The 22,754-nt window shown below is 40.1% G+C and overlaps 1 protein-coding gene across 2 annotated transcripts in view; it reads left to right on the top strand.

Annotated features, from left to right (window-relative positions):
* Positions 1–22,754, top strand: part of ZFAND3 (zinc finger AN1-type containing 3) — a 337,499-nt gene that overhangs the window by 282,280 nt on the left and 32,465 nt on the right. For both annotated transcript variants that reach the window (XM_021684705.2, XM_021684704.2), the window contains one exon: positions 21,227–21,394. In XM_021684705.2, coding sequence (XP_021540380.1) covers positions 21,227–21,394 — 168 coding nt within the window. The remainder of the gene's footprint in view (positions 1–21,226; positions 21,395–22,754) is intronic.

Genomic DNA, 22,754 nt, shown 5'->3' with positions numbered 1-22,754 from the left:
GTTAATTCCTTTTAACTGTATATCCCTTGTGTGCTTTCTTTTAAAACTTTTCTTTTTTCTTTATTCTTTTTTCCTTTCCTTTTCCTTTTCCTTTTCCTTTTCTTTTCCTTTCAAAAGTTCATGTTGATCCTTTGGAGTTACTTTTTTTTCTTCTAGTGTGATGAACAGTGACATGAACTAGATACCTTTGTATTGTTCATTGTTTCCCTTTCCCCCCCCCCCAAACGTTTTCTTGACTTCTCTCAGACAAGCTGTTTGTGATATTGTCTCTTCTTACAAAGACAAGGGAAGAGACCACCTTTCACCTGGGAGTTAAGAGAAGATTGATGTGCTGAACACTTTCCACATCCGTGTTCAGAAGCCAGTTAAAGGGAAATGTTTCATTGTTGTTATATTACCAAGAGGTTTATATAAGATCTTTTAAATTGATTCAGAAGCTAAAGGGTGGTAGTGTTAGATCAGAGGTGGCCCTGTAAATCTGAGAAATACCTACAGTTGTGTGTTTTATCTCCTGGTAGAGTCAATATTCATGGAAACATCTCAACCAGCTGTGTGGATCAATATTACATACTGTTAGCTGACCCTTCTGTAAAGGATGCTTTGGAGCTTTAAAAGATGTGGCTTCGGGTATGAGTTCAAGTGTAATTCAGTTCTCTGTTTCATTCTTTCTCCTTGGTCCTTCAGGTATAGCTTTTCCCTCAGGTCTGCACTATCAGCATTTGAGACAGAAAATTAGAAATTTGACCTACTTATGAAATATGCAGGTTCCCATCAGGAGACTATTAGGGAAGATATAAACCTTTCATTTTTTATTAGCATTTAATGTAACCATTGAAGAAGGATCAAAACAGTTAATCTGTCATGGCAAAGAAAAAAGGATTAAAAAAATGTTTTACCTCGTGCACTCATCATCTTGGGTCCTAAAACAGGACAAAATGGATACCAAATATTTGGCAAGATTGCAAACATCTCTCTAGTCTAAAAGGTCTGCCTTCCTTTGTTTTACTATAGAAAACAAGCCAGAGGTTATCATGGTATGCCTTAGTGGCTGTTTACGGATACTGTGTGGTTTTTGGCAAGTAGGTGGATAACTGGAGAAAGGAAATAATGTGCTAAATGCTTTCTCTTGTGTTGGCTTTTATTTTCTGTAAAGACGTTCATCTGCCTGACTTGTTGCTTATATTAAAGAATAGAATGAAGTAGTGAGGCACTGTATAAATAGATTTGATATGATTTGATAGTCAATATGTAAATAATAGCAGGTGATTTTAAAAGCACCTCACATGATGTATAGATTTCAGAAAAGGTTGGGGAGAGCTTACCTGTACCTGTAAATGAGAGTTTGGTCCCATTGCCACCAATTGATGTGGTTGCATTATAGGCCAGCTAGACATGTAATGATGTGTAAGTTTGCTGGACTTGAAGCCAGAGGCTTGTTTTAGAGGCCTTGTTTGAGTTTTGCTCATAAGAAGCAGTAGCTCCTCCTCTGAAAAAAGGCTGATCTAAGTGAATATCAAGCCAGGGCGCCAGTCTTGTCAAGAGGCATTTTTGCACTTGATGGATCAAAATACACTCCAGTATTAAAAGGAAAAGGAAGTGTGATGAGGCTTGCTGCTGTTTTGGATGTGTATATATGAGAAGCCTGGGCTTTGGTGCTGAGCTACTCGTGGTCTACGTGCTTTGTGCAAATTCAGTTTGCTTACATCCTTGAATGCAGTTACAACTGGTGTGTGTATGGGGGGGATGTGGGTTTTTTTTTTTCCCATTTACGGTCATTTATTTTATTTTATCATATCTTGCACTCTTCCTAAGGAGAAAAGCCTTGAACTTCTATTGATTAGCTGTTCTGTTGCTCTACTGGGGCAAAATACCTGAGCCAACACTATTTGAAAAGGATATCAAGGGAATTTAATACCGCCCTCCTTGAAACTTTTGGGTTTTGGGGGAGGGTGGATCTGGGGGTGCTTTAGGTGCCGCTCCATAGCACATATGTGCCTGTTAGAGGGCAGCATGTTAGGAACGTAGCTTTCCCGGAGCAGTCTTACCAGAAGGAGCATGATAGAGCAGCCACAGAGCTGCGTTATAAATCATCTGAGCCTTGCAATAATACTGCCCATTAAGGAGGCTTTTTTTTTCACCCTACTCAGTTCCTGGCTGTACTAATAGAACAGCACATCAAGCAAGGCTGTAAATAAAAGTTATTACCTAATAGGTGGGTACCGAAGTGGAACGGACAGAGCTGAGGCATGGAGGCCTTATTACTGCTCATCAGCAATTATAAACAGGATCAAGTGTCTGGGACTTGCGCTGATGCAGCGAGGCTAATAGAGGCTGGGAATGACGCTCGCCGTGATAGGATGATGTATGCTGATGGGTTTTTACTGCCTCATGGTGCTGCGTGCTTCCAAGACAAGTCGTGTTACCCGTTTTCCTGCTTGCTCATCCATCTGAAGAGACAGTCCCATTGCCTGTTCTGCCACCAGGTGGGCTGGCGTTTAGTCCTCATACTTGCGTCTGTTTCTAAGGCACTCCCCTTGTGAAGAGTCTTAAATATTTCATAATCACGGCCGATTAAAGCTGTAATCTTACTGTATTGCCTGCTGTCATGATTATAGATCACACCTTCAGAAGTGGTTGCTGACGTGTAACATAGGACCAGCTGAGACACTGTAGTCAGTCAGACCACTGTGACAGAGTCCTGTAGTAAATTCTGTAGGAACATGCTGAAGAACTGATAAGCATGTGTCTTGCCCCTGGCAGCTTATGCCAGAAAGAGACAAAAAGTCCAGAAGCATAAATACAACTAATTCCAGCTTTAGAGAGCAAGAAACATAGCTAACGTTTATTTTTTAAAGTGAAGACAGGGAGGATAAATTATGCTAATTGCTACAAAAAATAGAATACTAATGTGGGCTTTTTTTTTTTTTTAAGGATTATCTTCCTGATGAAATGCTTAAAATTTAGTTCCTTAGAGTCAGTAGGAATGATAAGAGGACCCTGGAATGTGGAGGCAAAGTCTAGCAGTAGGACTCTGCTTTCCAGTGAATGGAAATCTGCAAGTATGACTTGGCAATGCTTTTGTGTAGCAGATAAGCACCTGATAGTTGGGAAAATTGAGATACAGCTGTGTTCAACTTTAATCACTCAACTTCACTAAATCACAGTAATTAGACCTTTGAGATAGGAGAAATCTCTAGCACAGTCACAGAGGAATGCTTTGAAAAGGGCTTACCAGTTTGATCCAGGAGTTTATGAGCATTCTGGTAGTTGAGTTGTCATTTGTGCCTTTAAATGAATACACCTCTTTATGCATTACCTTCAAACTAACTTATCAGGAGACGTCCTGCTGTTGGAAAAATTGTGATATTTCTGTGGAGTTCTTTGATGCCTTAAGTTATGCATAGGTGTGCCTCATTTTAAAGAAGCTTGATATATGATAATCTCAATATTACAAACCAGATAAACTAAGAATTAATGTTATGAGAGTCCTTCAGCCTGTAAAATTCTTGTTATTGTGCTAATGTGAATAAGTTTTCCCTTTTGCATATAAAGTAATAATTTGACTTACCAATTCCTACTTATCCCTTTTTTTCAGAGAGTGTTTTGTGGGTAGTGGCCAGTGGAATGGAGGAAGAGAGAGAAATTGGAGAAAAATGTTTTCAAATAATGATAGGATTTAATAGCTGATTAGAGTTGGCTGAAGAAAGAATGTGAAGTTGAAAAACTGGGGAACTGAGGGAAGAAAGATACGGCTGATGGCAGGGAAAGAATGGGAAGAAAAACTGGTTGAAACTATTTCTTAAGATAGTCCTATAGAAAATTATAAATATAGGTCTAGTTTGGAAGTCATTAATCTAGAAGCAATGATTAAGGGTGTGAAAGTGGATAAGGGAATGAACACAGAAGAACAAGGGGCTGCTAAGGACTGTACTTGGGGGGATGGGAGAGAGAAAAAGAAACCAGTGAGTTAAGGAACCTAAAGAAAGGAGAAAGCTGCATACAGGGTTATGAAAGAGGTAAGAGAATAGGGGCCAAGGATGTATGAGGACTGAGGAAATTGTTGCCTATGGCTATTAGAATATCATCAGGAAACCTGGAAGAAGTTAATGTGCCATGGTGGGAAACCAAAGCCTATGACAGGTCATTAAAGAGGGATTTGATAACCAGGAAATAAGGGCATGACACAGAAGTCATTCAGTTAAAGAGTTAGGGAAGACATTAAAAACCAGTAAGTAGTGGTGGTTGGAGGAGAAATGGAGTTAGGCATTTCTTGACATGGAGGTGTTTAAGATAGGGAAATATTTTGCCCTTGTTAAGATACAAAGGAAAGGATGATCCGGCTGTCCCACCACTGGGTATTTACCCAAAAAAATGCAAGAACACTAATTCAAAGGGATATATGCACCCCTCTATTTATTGCAGCATTATTTATAATAGCCAAATTATGGAAGTAACCCATATGTCCATCGATTGATGAATGGATAAAGAAGATGTGGAGTTTGTGTGTGTGTATACACATGCATATAATGAAATATTATTCATCCATAAAAAAGAATGAAATCTTGCCATTTGCAACGATGTGGTTGGAGCTAGAGAGTATAATGCTAAGAGAAATACATCAGTCAGAGAGAATCACAGACCATATGATTTCACTTGTACATGGAGTTTAAGAAACAAAATGACCAAGCAAAGGGGGAAAATGAGAGAAAAAGAGAGAGAGAGAGACAAAGACAGATCAAGAAACAGACTCTTAACTCTAGAGAACAAACTGATGGTTACCAGAGGGGAGGGGGGGTGATGATAGGGATTAAGGAGTATTCTTGTTGTGATGAACACAGGGTGATGTATGAAACTGTTGAATCACTGTATTATACATCTGAAACTAATAATAATACTGTGTGTTAACTAACTGGAATTAAAGTAAAAACTTAAAAAAAAAAAAGATACAAAGGAAAGGTACATGGAACGAGAAAAGAATAGAAAATATTACAGGAGAAATAAAAGAGATACACGAGCAAGATTACTTAGAGGCAGAAACCCAGAAGCATTAGTTGCCTCCAAGAGTGTAAGGAAAGAGATACAGATATAGATAAAGAGATTTTCTTTTTTAATGTATAAGTAGCTTGGGTATACTCTCATCCCCTAGGTTTCCTAAGAACCACAACTTTCCGTTTGAAGCTACCCTTTCCTTTTGTCTTTCGCTGGTGAATAAATCATAAATCATAGTCCTGACTTTGTTTCAGATAACTTTTAGTTTGAGAGGACTAAACATTTTTTTCTTCTGACCCCTCCCCAGACCCAAATGAAATAAAAGCACAAAAATAACATGGAGACTGAACCATATAATATATGGAATAAATATAATTGTGTGTGTTTAACATAATCAACACTATAAAAATACATAATATAATAATATAATTGTGTGTAACAATCAACAAAAGATTTAAAAAAATTTTTTTCAACAAAAGATTTTAAACACATTTCTAAACATTGCAATGGGAATGGGTTGAGGCTGAAACTTGGTGACTGCAGGGGCGTGGCAGCCACTGCTTGCACAGAAAGTCATGAGAAGCAGGGCAGAAAATGGGGGTCCACTGAAGGTGTATTTGTAGAAGGAGGAAGGAAGGCTAGAGGTCGGTGGTTGAGAATGGTGGGCTCTAGAGGCAGACTATGTGGATTCCCCTCCCAGTTTCCCAACCACGTAAGAGGAAAAACTGTTGGACCGCTCTGTGAGCCTTGATGTTCTCTTCTGTAAAATGACAGGTCTAACTGTAGAGTTCTGAAGGAAATGAGATCCTGCATTTAAAGCACCTGACATAGTGCCTGATAAATATTCAGTAGGTAGTAGAGATGTGAACAGAAGGTACCTGATGATGAAGGAGAGTGAGGAGAAACTTGAAGGAGTATAGAGGAAAGTGAGAAAGAACTCCCAGCTCCAGTAGTCTGGTTGGGAAAAGATCTGGAATCAGAAACTGGTGATGAGGCCCCCGAGGCCAAGCAGATTGGAGAGTGGAGGTCAATGAAGTCAAGGGAAATGGGGAGAACTGTTAGCAGCCTTTGTTGAACGCATGAGGGTTGTGAATGACAGGAAGCCCAGAAAACTCTTTCTTAAGAAAACTGGACATCAGAACTGGGAAAATCAAACTTCTTTTTTCTGTTTTGTTTCCGGGCCTAGTTTTAAAAGTAAAATTTAACTTTTGTGTGTATTGGTAGAAAGAGATTTCACAAGCTTGACTTCCAAAACAAAACAAAAAAAACCTTATATCCTGAACTCTTCTTTAAGCTTTTATATTATAATTGAGAACTCCTCTTCTTTCTGGGGCAAATCACAGTTTAGGAGCCACCAAAGGTTGATAGTTTTCTTGTGGTTAAAATCTTGATAAAAAGGCTGGCTATTGCTTTCAAGCCAACAACATGAAAGAACTTTAGCCAATAAATTCAGTTCTTTATGATTAAAAATCAGACAGTTTAACCTTGGAAACATTTTTGTCACAGGGGACTTCATATTGTGATTAGTTATCTGAACAACCAAGTGCCTCTTGGGCTCAGTTAACCAGCCTCCCACTACATATGTATAATTATTTTTAGTGCATACACACACTGTGCTATAAAAGCTTCTTTGGCCTTATGCTCCCTGCTGTTCTGAATTCTCTGTTTCATTACCAGTATCCACCCACAGAGTTTCAGAAAGCCATTCCCAAATAGTAGAACCACAACTCTGAATTTTAAATAAACCACATCTCTATTAGCTCAATGGACAGGGGAATTAGTTACACGCTATGCATTGCCCGCATCCATCTACCCCATCAAAACTTATTAAAAATGTATACATATATAAGCAAGAAAATGGGGCATTTAACTCAGACTGTGTTAATTTTTCTGTTATTTTAGCAAGGAATAAAGAAAGAGAATATAGCAGACAGCCTTTAAGATTTTTACCTTGAATGTAAATACTTTTTGAATCCCCAAAAACTTCACTGATAGCCTACTGTTGACCAGATGTTGACCAGTATTTACTTGAAAAAATATATTGGGAACTGCTTTTTTGTAAGAGAATGCTGAAAACTCTTTTCCAAAGATGTTATTATATTACAGCTTGAATTATATGTCCAAATATGCAGGGTGGCTTTTAAAAGAAAGGTGGCCTGGGGAGGGAATTTGTGTAGTACTAATTTGAATGGGAGGTGTTAGCTGCAGCAAAGTCTGTTTTCCAGCTTGGCATTAACTGATAGTTCCTGTAACTGACAAGGATTCAGATATACTTTTTCTTTGGCCTCCTGTTGATAAATCCATTTCTAGAAGATTAAAATCACATCTTAAGGTCTTGGTCATCGTCCTTCCTGGAACAGCAGTTGCAGTAATTCATGCAATTAAAAATGGGTCCTTACTGGATTGGAAGAAGTATAGACTAAGAGAGTGACATGTAAAAAAGTCTGTGACTAATCATTAAAGTGTACTTACAGATAAGTGTTGACTTCACTACAAACCTGGAGAAGCATGAGCGTTGACCTTACTGTTGATTACTTGCTACAACCATCTTGTCATGCACTTTCCCATCAGTCCCAAGTAATGTCAACATTTCTGGGAAAGAATTCAGCAAGCACTCTAGCCAATCATCTGCAAATATGGCTACCCTGGAATATAATTTTTTAAACATAATTTCAGATTTACAGGAAAGTTAAGACGATTACATCAAATTCTCACTTTACCCATCCCCCCCCCTATCCCCCATCCCCAGTTCATTGGCTTTTTCTACTCCCCCCCCCCATTGACTGTGTGTGTGTGTGTGTGTGTGCGTGTGTGTGTGAAATCCATATCCCTAACTATTTCAGTAAGTTGCCTTTGTTATGCTAAAAATTTCAGTGTGCAATTCTTAAAATCAAGGTTTTATCTTAGATAGCCACAGTACAATTCACAAAGTTGTGAAGTAAACATTGATATTATAATATATATTTGATTTTCTAGTACAGTGGTTCACAGCATGGATGTTATGGTAAATAATTCTTTTAATGAAGAGTGCTGATGAGCAAATCCATTGAATTGAGGTTAAAATGTTAGGCACTTTTCATAATAATTTTATGCAGAATTCTTTGCCTCTGATTTTCCAGCTTGTCTTACAAATGGGATTATTTCTCTTTCCTTCATAAGCCATTATCTTAAGGCAGCTCTCTTCAACCCTCTGTATACTTGGCAGTACCTGCATCAGCCCTGATACAACCCTGAGTAATGAATACCTAATATATTCATTCAGGAAAATCAGTAAATAGATAGACAGACAAAGCTTTCTCTGGACAAGCTTTATCATCATATGTTAAGTTCTGACTTTAGGTCCATTTAGTCTCGCTTGAGGAAGAGTAACAATGAGGCACAGAAGTATTTATTCATAAGCTGGAGGATTTACCCTGGGAATAAGGAGTCAAAGACTAGATCTTGGGTGGAAGAAACAAAGCAATAGGTAGAGAGAGGAGCTGAATTAAGCTGATGTTAAATTAGAAACAAAAACGGTTTAAAAACAAATCAGCTATTTAATTTTAGCATCTACTTAGTTATGCATTCAAGCTGATTTTTTTTTAAATAGCAAAATATAAATGTTCAAACATTTTTTACCTTACATTAAACCTGGACCACAAGCCACAAGATGACCGTCTCTCATTGCAAGATTAAATCATTAAGGACTTAGTCCCTGTTACAGAGATATTCTTTGTTGCGTCGTTGTTGTTGTGCACCAGTGGAGTACTAAATACAGTCCGTTCTGCCCCTGCCCCTGTCGGCTTGCATTATTAGCCAGACAGGCAAAACAGTTGGACATTAAGAACACTCACAGCGGCGCCTGGGTGGCTCAGTTGGTTGAGCGACTGCCTTTGGCTCAGGTCATGATCCTGGAGTCCCAGGATTGAGTCCCGCATTGGGCTCCCTGCTCAGCGGGGAGTCTGCTTCTCCCTCTGACCCTCCCCCCTCTCATGTGCTCTCTCTCTCAAATAAATAAATAAAATCTTTTTTAAAAAAAAGAACACTCACAGGGTGGGTAGTTAAGCTTCATAGGAGTGAGATGATAGATGTAGGAATATTTGACTTTTTATATGTATGTTTTTAACAAAAAGCCAAAAATTTGAATTAGTGTTTCACTCTTTACCCATTTTCCCACCCTACTCCTGTACTCAGTGTTTTTCCATAAAGAACAGCTGTTTTCAGTCTTCTGGCAAAAGGCTCATGACCAGATCAGGTGTAACCCTTAGGCATGTCATTCATGCTTTGGAGACCAAGTATTGGTGGGGGGGGGGGAGTCCATTATTATTTGAAGACTTCTGGACTGTTCCTTCCTTCCAGGCCTCTTCAGATATAATCAACGGTAGAAATAAATGGCTGTAGTCACATGTACTGTTCAGTTGCTCAGGACAGTTGTATACATTTGAACCTTAAAAAACACGGGTCAGGGGCACTACCCCCCCCCAGTTGAAAATCTGGATGTAACCTTTGAATCCCCAAAAACTTTACTAATAGCCTACTGTTGACCAGATAGATGAAGCCTTACTGAGAACAGAAACAGTTGATTGATAAGGTATTTTGTATGTTATATGTATTATATACTATATTCTTACGATAAAGCTAGAGAAAAAGAAAGTTTTATTGAGAAAATCGTAAGGAAGAAAAAGTACATTAACAGTACGATGTATCCAAAAAAACAAAATCTGTGTATAAGTGGACCCTCTTTAAAGCAGTTTAAATTTGTGTTAAGGGTCAACTGTAGTTTTGTAAGGTATAATTTGAAAACCTCTAGGCTTCATGTAACTGCAGAGTAAGTAGAAGTCTTAATCCATATTTTTAGGCAGTTCAACTTCTAAGTGAGTATTCTAAGAAACTGAATGAAAATAATATGCCTATCTTACACATAGTTATAGAAAAATATGGATAATTCATGGATTCTCTCAAATTTACCTTTGGATAAATGAAAATAAACTGTGGCTGATCTTAGTTTTTTTGGAAATACTGGAAAAGAGAGAACAGAAATTCAAGACCAGTCTTAGCACTCTAAGAGTCTTAAAACCCTCATGGTCATGGACTGAGGTTTGTGGTCAAAGAACAGAAATTAGGGGACTTGGGCATGTGACTTTTGAGAAGTATATCTTTCTCTTGGGTTTCTTAATCTTGCTTCTCTCTCTGTCTCACCTTAATAGTGTTACCTTATTCTATACTGATGTTATAAATGTAATATTTTAAAAAAAATCAACGCATTGTAATGTTGTTGAACTCTAAAATATCCAAGCAGGTTATAAAAACGAAAGATTATCTGTTGAGGGTAATTTGTCAGTGACAATGAGTAACTGAAAAATCTGTAGGGAGAAGTAATATGGTTTAGTTGGGTAGGCAGGACAGGTCTTGCTGATGGAGAAACTGAAACAAGGAAGTGACACCTCTGTAGGATGGAGTTCCTGGTGATACCCTTTAAGTAAATAGTGCAGTAGGAAAGCATTTAACCAACAAAGATGGTGGCTGCAGTTTTTCAGATGAACAAGTGGTTTGTGGCTATCCACCCTCATCTGCCTTTTTAAAGAGACCTAGTATATGACCTGTAGGGAGCATCAAGGTAGTTGAGAAGAGAGAGCTTTGACTTCTGTCTGTGGAGTTCATGAAAAGGCAAGAAAGCATGTTTTACCATTTCTGACCATTAAAAGAAATAAAATTTCAAATGAAAATAACTGGCTTTCCTTTTGCTATTAGGGGAAAATCCTTATTTATATCATCCTATAATAGTAAAGAAACTTTTTTTGACAGTTTTCTAAAATTGAGAGAAAATTAAACACGAAGCTGATTTTGTATAAATTAAATACTATGAGTACAGTGCACAGAAATTCAGAGAGTTTGCAGGAATGGGAAGAAAATGGTAGGAAGAGTAAGTCTTATAAATCATATTCTAAGAGCAGAGGACAAGTAGGATTATCAAGAGATGTATCTAGAGAAATTGCACAATTTTATTTAGATAAGAAGATTCTAAATAGAACAGAAAGGGGTGCTTGTTTCTGTTCCCATACTTGCCCTAGGATCTGCTCCCCTCCCACCACCCCTGTCCCACCTGAGGCAGCTGGGTCTTTGTGTACATAGGAGGTAGCAGAAACTAGTCTTAGCGGTTAGGTACTTCCATGGAAGGTGCATAAGCAGAGTGTTGAAATGTAATAACCATTGGAGACAGGATAGCAAAGTGGTTAAGAGCAAGGACTCTAGGCCACACACTCTGGGTTCACACTCTTAACTCTTCTTCTTACTAGCTTTGTGTGATCTTTGGCAGTTCACTTAACCCGTGCCTCAGTTTCCTCATCTTAAAAATTAGATGGGTAATAATAGTACCCACCTCATACCCTTGTTACGAAAGCTGAAAGAGTTAATATATGTACAGTAGTCTGCCCGTGGCCTCCTTTCCACTGGTTCCCTTTCCACAGTTTCGGTTACCCACAGTCAGCTGCGGTCCAGAAGCAGATGATTCTACTTCTGACGTTTCAGCAGTAAGTTAGTAGTAGCCTGAATCTACATCATAACGCCTACATCATTCAGCTCACGTCATCTCATCATGTAGGCATTTTCCACATCACATTATCATAAGAAGAAAAGGACAGTATAATTTTGAGAGAGAGAGGGAGGCCACATTCACATAACTGATAGTATATTATTATAATTGTTCTATTAGTGTTGTTAATCTCTTAACTGTGCCTAATTTATAAATTAAACTTTATCATAGGTATGTGTGTATAGGGAAAAAACATCGTATATTATAGGGTTTGGTACTGTCCGGTTTCAGACATCCACTGGGGGTCTTAGAATGTGTCCCCTGCAGATAAGAGGGAACTACTGTAAAAGCATTTAGAAGGTGCTGGTACAAAATAAGTGCTTTATGTTAGTACTTATTATTGCAGTTATTACTGAAGTTTAACTTAAGGAATCTCTTTTACCATGTTCCCCTACTGTGATGGTTGCCTTAAAAATGAACTTGGACAAAAGGTTACTGTATGTCCATATATATATGCCATTCTTGAAATGACAAAATTGTAGAAATGGAGGGTAGATTAGTGTTTGCCAAGGGTTGCCAGGCAGCAAGGGGGGAAAGAGGGAGGTAGTCCCCTGCTATAAAAGGGCAGCTTGAGGGGCCCTTGTGGTGATGGGTATAGGATGACTGTATCAGTGTCCTACTGGTGATACTGTATTAGAGTTTTACAAGATGTTACCATTGGAGAAAACTGGGTGAAGGATACATGAGATTTATTTGCATTATTTTTATAACTACATGTGAACCTGTAATTATCTCAAAATAAAACAATTAGGGCGCCTGGGTGGCTCAGTTGGTTAAGCGACTGCCTTCGGCTCAGGTCATGATCCCGGAGTCCCGGGATCGAGTCCCACATCGGGCTCCCTGCTCGGCGGGGAGTTTGCTTCTCCCTCTAACCCTACCCCCTCTTGCGCTCTCTCTCTCACTCTCTCTCTCTCTCTCAAAGAAATAAATAAAATCTTTAAAAAAAAAAAAAAAACAATGATAAAAGGAAAATGGGCTTGAAGGATTCCTGATAGAGAAAAGTTGGCAGTTAAAGCCATGTATGTGTCTGAGCAGACAGATACGTATTAAGGTTAATAAACATAATGGAAGGAAAAATTTGAACCAATTGGGACTGAAGAAAGGGGGAAAGATAAACAACGGTTTTATTTCCCTAAAAACCCATCACTGGTGTTCTCCAGGTACCTTTGCTCCTGAGACTGTGAAAGGGTCTACTAAAATAAGAAGAAGGTAGATGAACAAGTTATGTGCAAAAAGGTATTTTTAAAAACAGGCTCCACAGAAAAGAATGTGGAGATGACAAAAGTAAGCAAAAAACCATCTGTCTGCATATATACAATATAGTTCTTAAGTTCAAGAGATAACTTTTCTGACCTTTCTATTTCTTAATCACCTGCCCGACAGAATTTATCACTTCCACATTTTGTGTTCATAGCATTCTGTTCATATATTAATATGCCACTTACTATGCTATAGGTTTATTTGTAAATATGTCTTTCCATCTGGATCGTGGCCTCCTTAGGGAAGAGATCACTACCATATGCAGATCTCATTTGCCAGTTCAAAGCCCAGTGCCTGGCATACACTGGGCACTTGAGAAATAATTAATGAAATATTGGCTGTTGTCATGGCTCTGAACAGAGTGGTCATTAATCTTAAGGCCTAAATAAAGTAGATCAAATAAACTGAGAATATTACTCTACTTAATGAGATTGTGATTATTTTTGTAAATGAATTTTCCTGAGCCTTTGCTTTGTGTTTTTTAATCTGGTGAAATTTTTCCTTAGGTCTAAAATAAGGAAGAATTTAATTTATTTTTATTTATTTATTTTAAGATTTTATTTATTTGACAGAGAGAGACATAGCGAGAGAGGGAACACAAGCAGGGGGAGTGGGAGAGGGAGAAGCAGGCTTCCCACAGAGCAGGGAGCCCGATGTGGGGCTTGATCCCAGGACCCTGGGATCATGACCTGAGCCGAAGGCAGACACCCAATGACTGAACCACCCAGGTGCCCCTAAAATAAGGAAGAATTTAAAAGAGATGAGCGATTTAGCAGTAAAAAGATGTCTTATAGCAATAATTAGCAACAGTATAGTCAGTCAGGAGAAGAAGGGCAATCAGAAAAAGGCCAGGAAGCTATCAGAAAGGAAATAATTGGAGGAATGACTTGTCACCTTCTGGGACCAACTTTAGTCACAGGGAATGCCATCATACTATAAGAAGTCATGGGCTACAACACTTGGAGCTAGCTCATCTCCTAATGTTTGCCTAAGCCTCCATTCCTTGCCCTGGCATAGATGGACTGGGCTGATTGATTACACAGTACCTGCCCTCACTTGTGCCAACCCTGCAACCATGTGGATCTGTCAGGTGCTTGCTGGAAGTTTTAATTTCTGGTCCTGAATATGTAACAGAGGAGATGTACAATTAAAAATCTCCTTTCTTGTAAGTTAAATTATGCCATTAAAAAACAGATAAGTAGATAATCTAGGATATGGTATATTCCACAGGAAAACTAACCAGGACTGTTCAAAAGTCTAGGTCATTTGAAGGCAGGAACAAACAAATGAAGGAAAACAAACATTTTGAAGGGCATACTGTCCTAGATTAAAAGGGACTTAGACATAGGATCCAAATGTAACACATAAAACTTGATTGGACATGCCTTTGAGAACAGTGGGGATAATTTGGATATGGACTAAATATTAGATGACATTGGGGAATTATTTTTGATTTTCTTAGGTGTGATATTTTGGTCATGGCAGGAAATGCCCTTATTATATTAGATGTGTGTATTAGGTATTTTGATGTGTGCAAATTATTTTCAGATGATTTGGGGGGAGCATATGTATGGGGGGGGAGAGAGAAAACAATGTGACAGATTATTAACAGTTGTTGAATCTGAATGGAATGTGCACAGGTGTTTATTGTACTATGTGAATTTTTCTGTGTGTTAGAAATTTTTCAAAATGAAAAGCTGTGTGAGAGCTGAATATTTTCCTCCTGAATTTGGAAACAAGGCAAGCATGTCCTTTTCAACACTCCTATTTAGCATTATGCTAGAAGGCCTAGTAAACACAACAGGCAAGAAATAAAAGGCATACAGAGTAGAAAGAAAAGTTGAGGGAGAACTGCTTCCTTGGGACTCTTGGGCTCTGGTGCCATGATTTTGATTGTTTTATGTAATGGAGAGCTGCTCTCCTCACAGCCCATTAGCTTTTCCTACTTTGATCCATTGATGATCCATAATCACTTTTTTCTGTGTCAAGATGTGCCACCAGAATCAGTTTCCAGCTTCTTGTCCAGCAGGACTCAGGTGAAGTTGGACTTTGGGGAAGTGAGAAAACTGATCCCAGTCTTTAATACGTGCCTTTGGGACTTGTGGGTATTCCTCTCCCACATGGGTATACAGATTATCATGACTCATGACTTCCATGTGTTTTGCTGCTCTTTAAGCTGTCTTCTAACCAAAAAAGTCCCTACAGAAGCAGCTTTTGCATTGCTGTCATCACAACCAAAATCAGACCATTAGATGATACAATTACCCCCAAGAAGGTTTCTGATGCCTTGTGTTTTTTTAGCAGATTGAGGACAAAGAACCCAAAAGTCCAGGTGCACTCCCACCGTAGTCCGCTCCACCCATCACATACCTCAGGTCTCCGAGTCTTGTGTTCCCAGCAGGAAGGAAGGGTCAGTTTTCTGTCTTGAGGTTGTGATGGTGAAGGAGACCACCCTCAAGTATCACTAATAGCAAAACAGAGAGCCAGAGAAAATAACGGGGGGATGGAAGTGGAGCTGGATGGAGAATAGAGGGATTAATGCTTAAGAATAGTACTTCCTGACAGTTTTGAGAACAACTTACCTTTAAAATGGTTATGATCTAAGACCTAGCATTGCTGGTATATTTCAGCCTAGATTCATCTCCATGTCATATATCCAGTATATATGAAGGCATTCTTCACAAAACTTTAATAATCAGCCCCTTCCAAAGACTTGAACTTCTTTCTTTGTCCATGTTTTTATGTCCATGTATTTTTAACAGGTGTGTCATTCCAAAATTGTTCTAGGGCCATTAGGAAAGTAAGAAAGGAGGGGGAAATGCCAGTTGAACAAAGTGGGGAAACAGTGTTTAATGGGTAATGGCGAGTTTTGTTTTTTTCTCGTCAAAAAAAAAAAAAGCCCCATTGAGTCTTTCAGGAGAGGATGAATTTAATCCCTGCACACACTGAAAGCAAAGCATGAGGAGAAACAGAAAGTACCTATAAAACAGATTTTTTTGGGTCTCTTTCATCAATTTTTCCAGTGAGAGTATGGTGTTTTTCATGGACAGAGGTTTTAGCAGCTTAAGCTCCTTTTAAATGGTCGAAGGAGAGACAGCAGGGATGTGTGAGGGTTCATTAATTATTGCTCTTACTGATGTTTGCACAGGCTGTTGGGATCATAAATGTCAGTCTGTCAAGAGACTGTGATAGGTTCTGAAAAAACTGATTGAGTGCCTCAAAAGCTGTCATACAGCCTGAGATTAAACAGATTCATCTTTCTTTCTTACAAGTGAGGGAAGGTGTGGGTGAAGCGAATGAGGAAGGCTTCCCTGTCTTTTTTTGCCACTTTGCTTCTCCCCCTTTCCTATTCTAAATTGTGAGTGTTGGCTTGTACAGAAGGCTGAGAGCATGCCTGAGATGTCAGAAGGCCACAGTCAACGGTTAGTGGCCCTGGGTGTGTGCATGCTGCCCGCTGCACAGTGATGGGAGATAAGAGAGATTGGGATTCAACTCTGACAGGCCTGACACAGTTTATTTGGAAATTTTCAGGAGAGAACATGAGTAATAAAGACAAGAACGGTGGCAGTAAGGAACAAACGTGAATTTCTGTCAGAGACAAAACAGAATTTTAAAAGAAGTAGCTCTGTTTGTTCTCCAGTCAAGCTTTCCAGTTAAACTGTGTTCCTAAATTGAAAGTCTTACCACTGTTTTCTGCGATTGGCTAGGAAAGTACAATTAGAAGAATTTCTCTTCTCAGAAGGTGGGTGTTCTTAAAATCTCTGTACTTGTTTCTTAACGACTGAGCCACCCAGGCGCCCCTCTCTGTACTTGTTTCTTTGTCACAAATTAAGAAGTGGTTTCCTTCAAACCTAAGGAGCTGATAGGTTAAAGTACTTAAGATTTTCCTTTCTCATGTGATCACATGAGGTTGATTCTTGATCAAACTTTCCTTTGACTTAGAAGATCTGATGTGAGGGTGCCTGGGTGGCTCAGTCGTTAAGCATCTGCCTTCGGCTCAGGTCATGATACCAGGGTCCTGGGATCAAGTCCCACATCGGGCTCCCTGCTCGGCAGGAGGCCTGCTTCTCCCTCTCCCACTCCCCTGCTTGTGTTCCTGCTCTCGCTGTGTCTCTCTCTCTGTCAAATAAATAAATAAAATCTTTAAAAAAAAAAAGATCTGATGTGATATCTTTCTCATTCTATTAAACATAGGCAGAGGAAGAGGGCATCTGGTGAGTACCAAGCACTGTGCACCCAGCATGGGAGTGTGGCAGCTCTTGCGTGGGTATATGCAGGCCTGATTTATGTTCTCAAGAAAAAGCATACTGGAAAAAATGTGTTTTGTTGGCCCTTTATGAAGGACCTTAATTAGAAGTCACTCTTAACTCCTGGGGTGGAAACAGTTTCTAGCTTGCCACTACAGCTCCTCCTGCTGCTAATGAGCATGCTCCTTGCAAGGACGTGTTTCTTCTGACAGTTAAAGCTGCATGTAAGAGTTATTTCTGTTCACCTTTCTCTCCATGTTTAACCCTTACTGCCCAAGTTCAGATTAAGCAAGTAGACTGTTGGGTGTTTTCCATCATTGTTGAGGAAGCTAAAAATGTATCATGGTGACAGGAATGATGTTTGCAGGCAAAAAGTAAATAATCAAAGTTTAATTTATTCAAATATGGACAGCAGATGAGGATTCCTTTAGTGTTGATTTGGATCTTTTCTTTCTGGTAGTCCTTTTTAATTTCACATAAAATTTATAATTGAATAGTTGAATTATTTAGTTCATTATTAAGCAATTAGAATCCCTGCCCTGGACATCTGTTAATCTCTTATTTAGGCAGCTCACCCCATGGCACAAAGTTTCGTTACGTAATTAGCAGAGGAGATGTAAATTTCTTATGCAGACATGATGGTGATCCTGTAGACCACTATTTATTTCATTAGCTACTAATTAAAACATTAAGTTGACTTGTGAAAAAATGTCAAAGAATGGTTTTCTTCTCCAAGAAGTTATATATAACCAGTCACCTTCCTGGATGGCAGCATGTGGAGGGTGGTAAACAGTTTAGGGAGCTTTTTTCCCCCCTCCCTCTTTGTGGCAGGGAGCATTAGAGGGCACAGGGATTCCTTTCCATTTAATAGACCATTGACTGAGGGAAGATAAGTGGGCATATTCCAGAACATAAAAGTCATGGATCTCTTAATGTCTAGGAACAGTTCCTTGATTCTAAAAAAAAAACACATTCTGATAAACTTTTCATCTATGTTGGTTTAGAATCACTGAGGACTGCTTCTCATGGTTCAGACTCTCTATACATGGATGCCTTTGGTCTTAGACTTGTCTGGATGCCTAGACATTGACTCTTAGAGAACTGGCTAGGGCTGAGTGGTCTTTTAGGATGGCCAAGGCAGTGCACCCAGAAGCTGTTGGCAGCATCAGAAAATTCCCTTAGGACTCATTATTTCTGGAATGTCATCTACCTCCTGACTACCAGAACAAATAACTCCATAGTCTTTATATAAAATGTGGAATGGGGAAAGGGAAATTTCAGCATGAGATCATGCAAATTTGTTTCTTAGTTTTGTTATTGAATGCCCATTGGGCAGACAAGATAGGGAATTAGAGGACAAGACAGGCCTCCTCTCACATTTGTGAGTCCCATCAAGTGGTTTGTTTGATAATGACCAATGATGATTATGATTCCCAATTTTAGGAATCATACATTAAAAAACATTTTCTTACATATCCCTCCCTTGCTTATTTGAAAATAGGTAGCTATGGATATAGCATTGCCATGCTAAAACGAAAATGTTCTCCTTATAGCAAGTTTGCTTTAGAAATGGGGATGGATAGATAGCACATTTGACGGTTTAGGACAGAGTCATGTGGAAAACAGCCTTGAATGTGAACTCTGTATTTGCAGACACATGCTCAGTTCTATCAGATAGCAGTGTGAATGAAAGAGGATTAGGATCTGAGTGGTCCTCTTTTACATTAGAGGCATACTGGCATCATGTCAAAGCTCTCTGGATTTTAACAATATTAATAATGCAGAGGCTTCAACAGCCTCCCCTTCTTGTATGGACTCCTCTCTCTCTCTTCCCCCACCCCATGCTCCAGGGTTGGGAGATAATTTCTTTTAAGGATGCTCCACATTTAGGACCTTGTCTCAGAACAGACACCATTTTTTTGTTATGGCTCCACTCCAGAATTTTCTCTTCTCATTAAAAAAAAAAATATGTCTAAATAGTTATTAATACAAATTGTGCCATTGTTGGTTTGTGAAAAAGGACCTCCCCTGGAGAGCACTGTGGCTCATACAAGGTGAATTCCTTTTGGCTGGATGCTTTGTAATGATTTACATTTAGATTGTTGCTTGTTGCTGTTGTAGGGGAAGGGGCCCTGTCTGTGGCTGCCTCAGTCATCACACCGATTGGGTTTGGACAGCTTCGCTCAGCAGAGCTGGGAAATAGGCTGAACTTGCTTTCAATGGCTTTCATCAAAGGCCTTGTTTAGTTGGTTTGTATTGGGGGAAAATGTCATGTAGGAATGGAAGAACTAAATGAGATGAAAAATGAAGTTTACAATTGCTAAGAAGGGTGCATGCCTTCCATAAGTCAGTGCACAGTGTACTGGGCTGAGGGGGGTGGGGCAGTGAGTACTCCCTGGTGACATGCAGTGTCTTCACAGGGGTGGGGGGGGTGGCGCTGGAGAAAGAGGTACACAGCCTTCACTGAAATACATCCAACAGTCTGCTGCTTCTCACTAGGGCCACTTTAAATAGAAAATCAGAACTGCCTAGGAGAAGATTCATTCATCTAAGACATATTTATTAAGTTGTAGGCATTGTAGGCAGATTATGAACAAAGCAGGTGAAACTTCCTGCCCTGCAGGATTTTATATCCTCTGTGAGGATAATGTTAAAAGGTACAGTGCTGTGGAGGGATAAAAAGCAGGAGTTGGGAGGAGGGGAAGTGCCAGGGAAGGGGAATAAGAGTGGTCTAGATAGGGTGAGCGGAGAAAAAGATGTTGAAAATGTGACTTTAAAAGACTTAAAAGAGGTGAGTTCCATGTAGATCTGGGTAAAGAGTTCTAGACAACTGGAAGAGAAGGTGCAATGGTCCTGAGGTAGGAGACAGTCAGGAGGCTAGTGTGGATGGGGTAAAGGGAGAGAGCAGCAGCAGATGAGGTAAGAGAGCAGAGAGGAGGGCAAATCATGCAGGTCCTTGTGAGTGCTGTAGTAAGTATTTGAACTTTTTCTCTGGAAAAGAGCTATTAAAGGGTTTTGAACAGGGAAGTGAAGTGACTCTAACCTGATTTTTAACAGGATCACTTGGCTGTGGAGAACAAGGACTGTAGGAACCAAGGGGGTGGGCAGGGAGACCAGTTAAAAGGCTGTTATACTAGGCTGGATGTGAGATGGTGATAGCTTGGACCAGGATGGAGATGGTGGAGGGGTGAGAAGCGGTGGGATCTGGATCTGTTTTGAAGAAAATAATTTAGGAGACTCCCTTCCAGAGAGGGGTTAGCACAAAGCCCTTTGGAACCCTGGCAAGAGGTGCATCTTCAGTATGCCTTAGTGGCAGCAAGTCCAAGAATACAGAGTCCCCAGGTGGTGTTCTTTTTTCTTTTTCCTGAAGGCAAGAGTTATCTATAGCCTGCCTGCGTCAGGAACTTTATTGCGTTTTAGTTACTTTATTAAGGTTCTACAAAACCCAGGTTGTCACACACTATACCTCCGTCTACTTGCCAGTTTGGCAGCAGCGTTAGGGGTGGGGTGCCGAGCGCAGCTTCTGTAGCATGCCGCGATGGAGGCCACTGGGTCGCTTGCTTATGAATAAGCAAGGATGCTCCTTCACTCTGAATAAAGTCGAAAGGACTTTCAACAGCAGAACCTGACTCTTATGTGTTTTGTTACATTTAGGAGTAGAAACCAGGGTATTTTTAGTAGAAAAGGTTATGGATCACCCATCAAACACTGCATTGGGTACAGAATTGTGCTAAGCATGGCGATAAAAAGAAATATTAGACCTAATCCCTTTTCTGAAGAATTATAGTCTACTTGAGGACAAGCAGATATCTACGAAGCAGTAAATAACCAGTGCAAGCAGTAAGCAGCTAGGGCCCAAAGAAGAGATACAGACAAAGGGAGGATCCCAGTTCCAGCTTGAATGGTCTCCTCAAAGAAACAGCGGTTTTGAAAAACAACAACATAGGACTGGTTTTTGTTGAGTCACCACACCCTCCTCTCCTAGCTCAGGCTTGTTAGAAGTCTGCCCTGAAGGTCCGTGCTTGTCACAGTTCCTGCGGTGAAAACCGGGCTGGGCAGAACTGGGGAGGAGGGCATAGAGTGGCCCGCAGTACATTCATTAGCTGCGCTCGCCAAGCCAGGCACCAACCCTGACTCCCAAATGTGTTGTTTTGGTCAGATTCACAGTCTGAGAATGAGGCTTCGCCAGTGAAACGGGCACGACTACTGGAGAGTACCGAACGACCTGAGGAAACCAGCCGGTCTAAACAGAAGAGTCGACGTCGGTGCTTCCAGTGCCAAACCAAACTGGAGCTGGTGCAGCAGGAATTGGGATCATGCCGCTGCGGTAAGCATCGCCCCCAGTGGCATGACGAGATTGTGTCCTTGACACCCGGGGATAGCTTTGGACGTTACTCCTAAGAGGCTGAAGTCCTTAGTTCTTCCCCGGAGTGCCTCCCTGCAAGCTATGGCATGGTTTGGAGCTCATGAAAGCAGGAGTAGAGGAGTCTTCCTTCTGAACGCCTTTTATCTCCTCTCACCCTTAAAAAAAAGGGGGGGGGGCAAAAACATCCCCACTTCTCTTACACTTGTTTCTTTAGAGTTGCATTGTCACTGCTTACTCCTTTCAGACTCTCCCCACTGGGTATTACTCTGGTTCCTACTCACTGATGACTTACTTAGAAATTAAACCAGTGAAATTCTGAGATATGTACCATAAAATTAAGATATTAATTTTGAATGAGCATCTTACTAAGTATAATAAATGGAAACTCTTTCCCCCCGATACCCCTTTTAAATGAAAGTTTGATTGGAAAATTTTCTTCGAACCATAATTCATTGTCGTTTAACCCCTTGAAATAGCTTTCAAGTTTAAAGTAACACTTCCTTCTGTATTATCCAGTGTAATACTGGCTCTCAGAATTGCTGCCCAGGGATGTATTTTTTAAAACTTTATGCCTAACCACAGCGGAACAAAACTTAGTCCAATTCTTTCTCTCCCTTTGACTACATACATCATGTCACATAGAAGCAAAATTGTGTAGCTGCATTATTTAGGCTGACTTACAGTTTTCCTGTTTTTATTTCCTGATTTAAAGCTTAGTGTTATAGGGCGCCTGGGTGGCTCAGTCGTTAAGCGACTGCCTTCGGCTCAGGTCATGGTCCCAGGGTCCTGGGATCGAGCCCCACATCGGGCTCCCTGCTCGGCGGGGAGCCTGCTTCTCCCTCTCCCACTGCCCCTGCTTGTGTTCCCTCTCTCACTGTGTCTCTCTCTGTCAAATAAATAAAATCTTAAAAAAAAAAAGCTTAGTATTATAAAATAGTTCTGTGAGACAGAGTTGTCATCAGGCAGACCTGGAGGCCTGGCTCTCGCATCTGAGATCCTATGTCCTATGTCCTTAGCAGTGAGCTTTAGAAGCCTCCTTTTCCCCCTGGGACAGCCATAGATACCCTACAGGTACTGATGCTGACAGGCAGGACTAAATGGTTCTCTCAGCAGTTGGAAAATTACAGTTTCTCAAAGTCCCTCATCTCCTAAAGAGGCAGCCATTGCTTCTCCCATACCTCAGTTATTTACCCTGTTGGAAATGAGAAGGAAAGGAGGATGTACCAGCTTCTCATGGAAATGAAGTTGAACTTTTGTTCCTGTCAAGACCAGAAATCTGTTTGTTGCACACTCTGGTGTGTGGTATTCAACAAGCTTGGAA

The sequence above is a fragment of the Neomonachus schauinslandi genome, chromosome 8 (genome assembly GCF_002201575.2).
Source record: "Neomonachus schauinslandi chromosome 8, ASM220157v2, whole genome shotgun sequence".
Lineage (NCBI taxonomy): Eukaryota > Metazoa > Chordata > Mammalia > Carnivora > Phocidae > Neomonachus > Neomonachus schauinslandi.
The sequence above is the reverse complement of the archived record's forward strand: the minus strand, read 5'-3'. Positions and strand labels throughout refer to the sequence as shown.